This window comes from Lathyrus oleraceus, chromosome 4 (genome assembly GCF_024323335.1).
Source record: "Lathyrus oleraceus cultivar Zhongwan6 chromosome 4, CAAS_Psat_ZW6_1.0, whole genome shotgun sequence".
Classification (NCBI taxonomy): Eukaryota; Viridiplantae; Streptophyta; class Magnoliopsida; order Fabales; family Fabaceae; genus Lathyrus; species Lathyrus oleraceus.
Genome location: NC_066582.1, coordinates 63,325,478 through 63,336,619, shown reverse-complemented (window position 1 = coordinate 63,336,619; position 11,142 = coordinate 63,325,478). Strand labels below are relative to the sequence as shown.

The window sequence follows — 11,142 nt, the reverse complement described above, 5'->3', positions numbered from 1 at the left end:
TTATCACTCGAAGAAAACAAATAACATTTAGCTAACATTCAAATTGCAAATTAAACTAAAAGGTTCCCGTTGAGTACAATGGACGTGAGGGGTGCTAATACCTTCCCCTTGCGCAATCGACTCCAAACCCAAATATGGTTGTGACGACCATTATTCAATTTTTCAAAGGTTTTATCGATATTTTCCTATTCCTTCATTGGGATAAATAAAGTTTGGTGTCGACTCTGTTCGAACTATTTTTTTCGCGACCATCGCGAGGAATCATATTTTTCGAGATGCGACATAGACGAATAAGCAAAAATGGCTAACAATGTGCCAACATATATATAATAAAAAACCAACACAACAAGAATTCACAAACAACGGTTAACATCCGGGAAAATAACCAAAAACTAAAATAAACTACACTTCAAATGAAATGTCATGAAATGATATGCATGCTAGGATAGAGGTATCTAAGATGGAAACTGATCATCACCTAGAAAATCTAAAAGATCAAAAGTGAAACTCAGGCCATTAGCATCATATATCGCTTCTTTGACTGAATTCAACCGAGCAATTAACTTTCCTTCCCTTGCTTGGGATTTGACTGCTATATTTTCTTCTTGAGCTATTTGATTCTCTTATCTTTCGTGGGTGTCAATAATAGTATGGTCAAAACAGACATCAAAGTATGCCTTGATTGTCGGAGTCAACCCATCAGATGAAGGAGCGACAATAGACAAAGAAGATGCCTTCCACGATGCGAGACCCTAAGGAGATTCCTCACAATCTATGAACCTATCTTCATTGATCCTTCCAAAATCATCCTAATAATACTACTCGACCTTATCATCGTAATGGTATCGCATTTGCTTCATAACATGCTTATTAAATAACTACGATGCCCCAAGAAGATCATATTCAAGAGAGGTAACATTGTTCCTTTAAAGGATCGTCTTAATCATCAAGGTGTAAATAGAGGCCGCTTTGCTTTTATCTTACAAATCATTATTTGGTCAATGATGAACTTCACACATTGACCTTTGAAGGAGTGAGTAAAGTTCACATAAAAAATAAGTTAGTCTCATCATCCGTTGCCCAATTTTTTATTTTCATGTACATAACCTTCACGGTAATCCACGAAATCATTCTCATTTAAAACTTCATTTGGTTTATCTAAAAGTTAGAAATGTCCAAGTGATCCTTAAATAGAGACTTGAAGATGGACTCCACAAGTGGAAATTCTACAAAACTCCTTAGATTGGTTATATGGATCAATTTACATGCCTTTATTCTATAATTTGAGAACCTCATGAAAATATTTGAACGTGAATGAGACAAGTCTTCCTCGAAATTGACTAAACCAATTTAATTGAAATGTTCTAATCTCAAATACCATAATTTAGTTTTGTCATGAAAGGATTGACTAGATAATGATACGCGACCAATAACATTGGAACCAACCAAAATATACAAACCATACATTTTGAACCCTTTAGTCACCATCAACACATTATGCGAAATTTTCAACACCCCATGTTCAATTTTAGTACAGTACCCATATCATGAAATTTGCAAGCCTTACTGTTTTTAATTTGAATGAATCCACCTTTTTTCGGTGTGAATATGGGAGTAGAAAAATATTCTAGAAGGGGGGGGGGGGGTGAATAAAGCCAAATAAAATTCAACCGCCGTTTATAAAATTATCAAAGTGTTTATAAAAACAATTGCGAGCGGAAGGTTTGATGTGAAAATGTGAAAATTATACTGTTCGAAACTTTGATCACGTTAACACTAGATCGTTTCAGAAACACCAAAGATGAAAATGATGAAATACTAGGTATTCAATTGATTCAATTGTGTAATCCACGAGGTGTGTTTACACAATCATTCAATGTGAAGATTTCTAACGTCAATTTGTTTATCAGAATGTTAATCACCAATTCAACTCAACAAGGTATCCAATTCCAACAAAACCTAATCCTTACATAGTAAATCGTTATCAATTGAATCAACGATAAACTACGCTATAATTGAAATACCTAAGCATGCAAATACTATGAAATCAAATGCAATAGTAAGAGAGAGAGAGAGAGAGAGAGAGAGAGAGAGAGAGAGAGATGACACCAATATTTATAGTAATTTGGCATTTGTCCTTGCTTTTCCTATATGCACTCTTAAATGGTTTCCCATTGGAACCTGCATTGTTACTTTTTATTTGACAAATATTTACAGGAGTTCATACAATCACCAACCCCGAATACAACTGAGAAAATTAAAATCTCCTATTTGAATCTTGACTTGTATACAACATAATGCAAATCTCTTCTACATAATCTTTACTCGATTAAAGCTTCTTTAATTTTCCAATATCACTAATCTTCTCCAAGCCTTTGTGTATAGCTATCAACCCATTGATCCTACATATTCCTTGAGCAATAAATTATCCGATTATTTGAGAAGAATTTCGCCTTATTTATAGCCTTCCACATAGTCACAACTAAGGCAACTCTGGAGAGAATAACCTATTTATTTTCAATTGAATTTGGAATTTGTCATCACATTGACAATCACCTCAATCTTTGAAACAACGTGAAAATATCAACCAAATCTTCAAGAATGATTGTTTTCAAGGATGCCCCCTCCTTCAATCAATTACAAATCTCTCGTTATTAAGATCTGAATCAAATTAAAGTTGAAGATGCAAGAATTTCGTTGCAAGACTTTGAACTTTCAAAATAGAGGAAATTGATTTTTTTTACTAAATCACAATGTTGATTATGATAAGATGTTTTGTGAAAAATGATGAAAAAACAGTTTTATATGGGCTTGATATTAAGCATTTAAAATGGTTGAAAACGCCAGTTAGATTCGAATCAAGAGCAATTCATGATTTGAATCAAATGAAGAAGTGAAGTGGAATAAAAGAAAAAAAAGAGTTTTCAACATTTTTCACTTGATTCGAATCATGAGGAAAATGTGATTCGAATCAAGGACCCCGTGATTCAAATAATATGAAAATTTTGATATGAATCAAATGCAGCAGGCCCAACTGGAAAATGCTGAAAAACTATTTGATTCAAATCATGTACAATATTTGATTCGAATCAAATCAAGCAAAGGTGACTAGTAAGAAATTGATTCGAATCTGGTGTAAAAAATGATTCGAATCAAATGGTTAGAAAATCCCAGTTTGTTCCTCTGTCCAATTTGATTTGAATCAGAAAGTGTGTTTGATTTCCATGATTCGAATCAAACATATAAAATCTCAAATTTTCATAGTTTTAAAAGCACTTTGAGATTTTTCTTTGTATCTAAGTCAAATAAAAAACATAAAAGTTTCTTATTCCACTTACTCATGCAATTGACCAAAAAACATCGTGATCAAGATCAAACCTAACCAATGGTTTATGCATGTTAAAAACAAATATTTTCAATCTTGATTCAGAGACGTGCAATCATGAAAGAGACTCAATAATCAAAATTAAATTAAAGATTAAAGCGATAAGAAAAGCAACAAAATAACCAGATTGGGATGTTCCCCTTGAAAGAATTAGGAACATGCAACTACATTCCCCCCTTTTTGATGCTTGGCAAGCTTTATCTTGGAATTGAGTCGACTTTGAGTATAGCGCGAAAAAGAATTTTGCTCCCCCTAAAACATTGCACACAAACCATAACATAAAAATGCATAAAACAATTATAGACTCATTACAATTTCTCCTCCTTTGACAACATCAAAAAGAGATAGATCGAAATGCTTCTAAAACCAAATAAACAACCACAAAAAAATAATTCCAATGAATATAGGAGCTAAATGGCTAAGAAGCATATACAACAACCGAGATCTTATATTGAACACGAAGATCGACATGTCACAAGCAACAAAATGCAAATATACATGCAACACCAACATTTAACAACTAACAATTAATTGATCAAAACTTGCATGTCAAGAAAGGCATTAACAATCATAAATAATCCATGAACAAGTATACAAATGCTCAAATGCACACAGTTAGCAACACACATTTAACAAGACTTAAATACAAATAAGAATAATCAAAGACATAAGCTAGAGATGAATGAGTAAGATAAGGAGGAAATAAGTAAACCAACACACAACTCTAGAAAAAATACATAAAATGAAGTAAACCTGATACAATGGTTATAGATACATACCATTGTAGTTTGGTAAAAGCTACGATTTTCTACAAAATAGTGTTAGTGAAAACAAAATATATATAGCAAATGAAACTAATAAAATTCTCATTCTATTTAAGGCATGAAGAGTCTAAGACTCTTAAATCCCTACAAATATTGGCAAAGGAATTTGATAATAATGCACTAGTACTATTGCACTTAACCAGAATGCAACCAAGTTTTAAATCATAATTGTTACTTTAGCCACAAAACTTGTGCACAAGAACTACCAGTGGCTACATATTCAGTCTTAGCGGTAGAAAGAGCAACATTATGCTGCTTTTTATTGTGCCAAGAAACTAAACAGCTTCCAAATAAGTGACAGGTACCAATAGTACTTTTCCTATCCGCTTTGCACCCCACGAAATCGAAATCAGAAAAAGCTACTAAGCTACAAGCACTACCTTTAGGATACCAAATACCGTGATGGAAGGTTCCGTTAAGATACCTCAAAATACGTTTTACGATTTTAAAGTGGGAATCCTTAGGTGATGCTTGATATCTAGCACACATGCACACACTAAACATGATATTTGTCCTACTTATGGCTAAATTAAGTAAGGATCCTATTATAACTATATACATGGTTACGTCGAAATCCATTCCTCTTTCATATTTGTCAATAAGCTCAATTGAAGCCATTGGTGTTGAAATACTCTTTGAATATTTCATATTGAACTTCTTGAGAAGCTCTAAATAATGTTTTGTCTGAATTATGAAAGTGCCTTCTTCGGCTTGCTTGATTTGCAATCCTAAGAAGTATGTTAGTTCTCCCATAAGTGACATCTCAAACTCTCCATGCATCAAACTTGCAAACTCTCGACTAAGAGGTTCATTAGTATACCCGAAAATAATATTATCTACATAATTTTTAACTAAGATGATATGCTTTTCCTTATGTCTTATAAGCAAAGTGGTGTCGAAGTTCCCACGATTAAATCGTTGTTTGATAAAAAAAATACACTCAACCTCTCATACCAAGCTCTAGGAGCTTATTTGAAACCATAAAGGGCTCTTTTCAATTTAAAAACAAGATCATGATTATTGTGATCCTCAAAACCCGAGGATTATGAGATATACACCTCTTTGCTTATATGTCCATTAATAAAAGGATATTTAATGTCTATTTTGTAAAGCTTAAATTCCAGGCAACAAGAGAATTTTAAAAGGAGTCTAATAGCTTCTAGACGGGCTACAGAGCATAAGTATCCTCGTAGTCTATTCCTTTAGCTTGATTATATCCTTTTTCCACTAATCTCGCTTTATTTTTAGTAATTACACCTTTTTCATCCATATTGTTCCTAAATACCCATCTTGTGCCAATGACGGTTTTATTGATCGGACGTGGAACAAGTTCCCAAATATCATTACGTTTAAACTATATTAGTTATTCTTACATAGAAAGTAACCATCTTTTGTCAAGTAAAGTATCAGATATTGATTTAGGTTCAATCTGAGAAATGAAAGCGGAGTACTTACATAAATTATTAACCTGTGACCCAATACTTATTCCCCTTTTGATGTCTGAAGCTAGTGAAAATTTACTCGAGCGTATTGCACGCTCAAAGATACAACAGAGTCGCCATTAAACTTTATTTATTCCCAAAGGAAAGGGAAAACATCGATAAAACTCAGGGGAAGAGAAAAAGGGTAAGGAAGTCGGTTGTGCAAGGGAAGGTATTAGTATCCCCCACATCCGTTATACTTAACGGGAACCGTTTTGATTGTTCTATGCTCGAATAGGTGTTATTATCTAAAGGTACTCGTAAAAGAATAAAGGGAAAAAATGGAATAGATAGAGTGCTCGGTGAGGATTAGGGCCCTTTTTCCTATGTATCCTTATAGTACAATAAGGAATTCAGAGCTCCTTAGTTCATAGAACTAATGATGGAAGATGAAAGAAGAGTGATAAAGGTATGGTTTGAACCAAAGGATAATGTAGTATGGACCCATTGGGTAGGTATGTCTGAACCAACAAGAAAACTGACATCAAGCCAAAACAAAGGGGTACCTTGGCATCAATCCAAAACAAAGGGTAAATTGGAATCAATCCAAAAGAAAAAGGGTATTGGTTTAGAGGATGGACACTGGTTTTTTGCCCACAGTATGTATGGAGCTCAAAGAAATAGTGTATTTGACTCAAAGATAAAGCATATCATATGAGTGAATTATTGGTAGAAGAATTGAATCTATGTAGTGAATAGTGAATAATGGAAATGAATGGAGTGATGGAGAGAAAAGAATTAGTGTAGAAAGAACTGAAAGGTTTGGAAAAAGTGACAGAAAGATATAATTTGGAACCAAAAGATAAAGGTATTGTTGGAATCCATAAAGGAATGAAATTTGAACCACAGAGGAAAGCATACATATTAGCCAGAATACAAAAGAATCAAGACAAACAACTCTTGGTACAAATGTGGACACTGGTTATTTGTCCTAAAAGGGTATATATGGAATCCCAAAAAAATGGTATTCGGTTGCAAAGAAAGGCAGTATATCACTGAGATGAGTGGTTATGATTAAAGATATATGATGGATCATGAAAGATATGGATGATGCCCTAAGTCAGAAGAAGAATAAATATGAATATGGTGAAAGGAGAATCAATAATTAGGATGCTCGCCAAGGGTTTGAATCCTTGTGCCTACGTATTCAACTAAGATGGAATAAGGACAACAAGGGATTCAATAAGGAAAGAGTATTTGACAAGAAGTGATAAAGAGTATAACTTGTATCAAAAGATAATGGTATTGCAGGAACCCGTAAAGGTAAATGAACTTTAAACCAAAGAGTAAACAGACATATTGGATAAAAAATAAAGGAATTAAGTGTTTGGCATCAAGACAAACATCTTTTGGTTCACAAGGTGGGAACTGGCTATTTTCCCTAAAAGGGCATGTATGGGACTCAAAGGTATATGATATTTGGTCCAAGGAAATAGTATATCACTCTTGGGGAACAAGCAATCTGAAACCAAAAGATAATGGTATTATGAACCCATGAAGGAATAAACTCTGAACCAAAGAGTAAACAAGAATCAAGTCGGAAAACAAATGAATTAAGTGTTTGGCATCAAGACAAACAACTCTTGATTCAAAGGTCGAACACTGGTTATTTTCCGAAGAAAGTGTTCATGGAATCTAAAGGGATAAGATATTTGGCTCCAAAGAGAAGACAATACAATACTGTTGGGGGATGGTAATGATAGATGTAGAAATTTTGGCAGTCGTTTGATTTGAACCACATTAAATTCTATGAACGAAGGCGAATACTTTGAATAGCTAGGGCCTACACCCCGTACGCAAAGGTACTCTAGACAAGGGTAGGAAAGATTCCTTATCATCATTCTCCATTGCTTAAGGCTCATGGCATGTGATACTCATCATAACTGGAAAGCTGCTGAAGAAGACTCTCATTATTGCTCCTTATGATAAAGTATTGCTTTGAAGTATATCACTTGACAATCATTTGATTCGCATTGTACTAAATTCTATGAACAAAGGCGAATACTTTGAATAGATAGGGCCTACTCCCAATACACAAAGGTACTCTATACAATGGTAGGAAATATTCCCTCTTATCATTCTCTGTTGCTTAAGGCTCAGGGAAAACAACTTGAATCAAGATTGACAAGTCTTGATGTTCCTTGATGGCTGATCTTGCTGATGCAATGTTATTTATGAAAAAAATACTTGATAATCATTTGATTCTAATTATACTAAAGTCTATGAATGAAGGAGAATACTTTGAATAGCTAGGGCCTACGCCTCGTACGCAAAGGTACTCTAGACAAGGGTAGAAAATATTCCCTCTCATCATTATCCATTTATTAAGGCTCATGGCACATAACTTAAATCAATATTGACAAGTGTTAATACACCTTTATTGTGCTTGAACTGAAGTCCACTTTGTCTGCAATGGGAATTCCTTGTACTGACTTAAAGTCTTGAACTCTTGGCCTTGAGGTCTTGAGCTCTTGAGGTCCAGTACAATTTGAACATAAGGAACTTGTCCTATCAAGTGATCAATGGTCTTTTGATCACTTGAACAGGCTTGGGGAATTGAGCATAGTGCAAAGGATTTGGTTGATCAAAGTAAATTTTGATCAACACAATCAACGGGAAAATACCAGTTGAATTATATACATCTCAATAAATGGATTAGTTGATTCTACACAACCCTAAACTAGGGGAACATGCAATGGTTAGGCTGCAATCAATCAAATAAGTCAACATAACTAATTACACGAGGAATACATGATTAAAATGATTAATCAAACCTAAACAAACCCTAAGCTAAGGGAGCATGCATAACATGAACTTTCTAAATCCTAGGGGTAAAATGGTCATTATCCATAATATGGTTAACATTGAATTAATTTCTAACAATTAAAATCTAAATAAAATAAACTAAATTTGATTAATTCTAACTAAATCTAACCATGTTATATGGTAAAAATTAGGCTATTTTGAAAAATCAACCTAAATCTAATTATGCATAATTTGGTTAATATTGAATTAACAATTAAAACCCAATTAGAATCAATTAAACCTAATTAATTCTAACTAAATATAATCATGTTATATGATAAATAATTAGGATATTCTGAAATTAACCTAAACTAACATTGGATCATACACAAAAATTGTAGAAAAAATCAGCAATTAAAAACAATAAAAAACAAAAAAATGATCCATGAATAAAAGTGAGGCAGGAGGTATAGGCAACAAGGCCATGGTGTAAATAGAAACGGAGCATGGGCCCAAATAGAGGCTCATATCCATATACACTCACGTCCTGGGGTGTGCACGCTATTAATAGGTGTAACATCAACAAAAACAGCCTAAAGCCCAACACATAAGCCCAAACGAAATCTGAATATGTAGAATGGATAATGCAATGTGAGGTGGCCATTGAGTCAGCAGTGAGTAGGATTAATGAGCTCATGTGATTAAATCACGTGCAGAACATGTTGAAGAACTTATAACCAAACTATGGAAAACGTCATCTCCCTTCTCTCTTAGTTCTCCATCCGTTGTGTCGGAGGTCCTCTCCGGCGGCGGAGGCGCCTCAAAAATCAATTAAAGAACTCACCTAACCTAATTCCATATGCTGAATCTAGAAATGTTAAATAGTTAAGGAAGAACCCTAACTATTCAAAGTTAAATTAAGTGGCGCACACTCACATATTCAGGCTCAAACATTGGGGCTAATGATGCCAAGAACGTTATCTACATAATAGTAGCAATATCATGGAAAGCAGAAGAGAAAGAATATTTACCTCCAAAATGGAAATTTTTTCTGGCGAAGGTTGAATCGGAGAAGACGGAGGCGCAACGGAAAATCACTTAAAAATAGGTAATTCACGATCTAGCTCCTTACTCGTATTGACTTCTTCTTCCAAACTTCTTTTGTGATATGAGAGATTGAACCTTGAGGGGTTGAAACAAGAGGCTTAACTCAAATTTTATTGAAGCTTCGAGGTGAAGCTTCAATGGAGTTTCTGAGAAAGAGATCTGTGTGAGGGTGAATAGAGGATTGATATCGAGAGGGTGAAGATTAAAACACGAGAAATTCAGATTTTATGAAAGTGGCGCATGAACCTTGAATGAGTAAAGAGAGAACTGATTGATAGAGTTTAATTATGTTATGAAATGCTCATGAAATTCACTCGAGATTCACATGAAATTCAATAGTTAGTTGCAAACTGAAAATGAAACTGTTAGAGTTAGTTATGCATTCAAATTCGGTTAGGTCAGTTATTGATTCTCTGCATCACTTTTGTTAGCTATGGTGGACCTCAGTTTAATGTCTGCTGAAACAAATTTCAGGGCATTTTCTGAACTCTCTTTGTATATGTAAGTCATGATGCATTTGAAATGTGCAAGGCAACACGCATCAGTTAGATTCACTTGGTCTGTGGAGTAGGGTTTGTGTATTGCCATTTGCTGGGTTGAATAAGAATAGTGTAATGCTTATAAGTTTGCAAGGTTGTTGTATCAATTAAAAGAATGATGGTTCTGAGTATTTGAAGGGTTAAATTGGCTTGGTCCAAAGCAAAGCAATGATTCTGTTTATCGTGTGCAGGTCATGGATAATTTACAGCATGGCAATGTTTGTAGCAGTGGACATGGTGAATCAGTTTGCAACAAGGCCATATGGAATATAGGGTAATTTGGTGGTTCAAAGCAATAGTTCTGGTTTTTTGTAGCATGTTGGATTGGATTGAATTTTGGGCTTGGGATTGGATTGTGTAAGGCTTGTTTACTTGGTTTGTAAGGTTGAATGTAATTAGTGTAATGAACATTATTGAATGATAAGTATTGAATTGGATAACCAAAATCATCCAAGCAACTAATAAGAAACCCAATGGTATCAAATAAAGATAACCAATCATTCAAGCTAACACTCCAAAGCAAGCAATCTTCAATGTCCTTTATGTGTATCAGATGAAAAATCCCTTGAAACATACTCAAAGAGAAAACATCAAATGATAATAATAAGATCAAAATAACAATTTAGATAAAGAGAAAGAGTGTATCAGATAAACCCTAGGGAGTCTCTCAAGCTTGTGTCAGATGAATGGCATTTGCCATGTTTTTGGTCTCAAATTAATGGCATTGTCCAAGTTTTTCTTCCATAGATCAGGAATATTGTCTACTCTAAGTCCATAGGTCCAAATCAAGTCATAGACAAAGATCCAACAATGCACCAATGTGTTTTTTTAGTGTTTTTATTTTTATTAAGTGTTTTAAGGTCCTAAGACCACAAACAAAATATGATCATAAGCACAAATATATCACAAGCACAAAATATAATGGCTCAAGTAAGCAAAAATGAAAATAACTGAAGCATAAACATAGGCCAAAGTGGGCAAAGAGCAAATGACTGAAGCATAAACAATTTGCATGAATGTAAATAACAAGGAATGATAAAGTGCAAGAATTTAAATTGCAT

The 11,142-nt window shown here is 34.1% G+C and overlaps 1 protein-coding gene and 1 long non-coding RNA gene across 2 annotated transcripts; one reads left to right on the top strand and one right to left on the bottom strand.

Annotated features, from left to right (window-relative positions):
• Nucleotides 1-4,380: 4,380 nt before the first annotated feature.
• LOC127136035 (uncharacterized mitochondrial protein AtMg00810-like) lies at nt 4,381-4,827 on the bottom strand. Its single transcript, XM_051062638.1, has one exon. The coding sequence runs from the start codon at nt 4,825-4,827 to the stop codon at nt 4,381-4,383; it is 447 nt and encodes a 148-aa protein (XP_050918595.1).
• Nucleotides 4,828-9,103: 4,276 nt separating this feature from the next.
• Nucleotides 9,104-10,519, top strand: LOC127073354 (uncharacterized). Its single transcript, XR_007785727.1, has 2 exons — nt 9,104-9,543; nt 10,273-10,519. It is a non-coding gene; the product is annotated as an uncharacterized LOC127073354 (long non-coding RNA).
• Nucleotides 10,520-11,142: the final 623 nt, after the last annotated feature.

What these genes read in the sequence shown, in the direction of transcription:
- LOC127136035 (XM_051062638.1), bottom strand. Translation starts at nt 4,827, where the DNA reads ATGGCTTCAATTGAGCTTATTGACAAATATGAAAGAGGAATGGATTTC.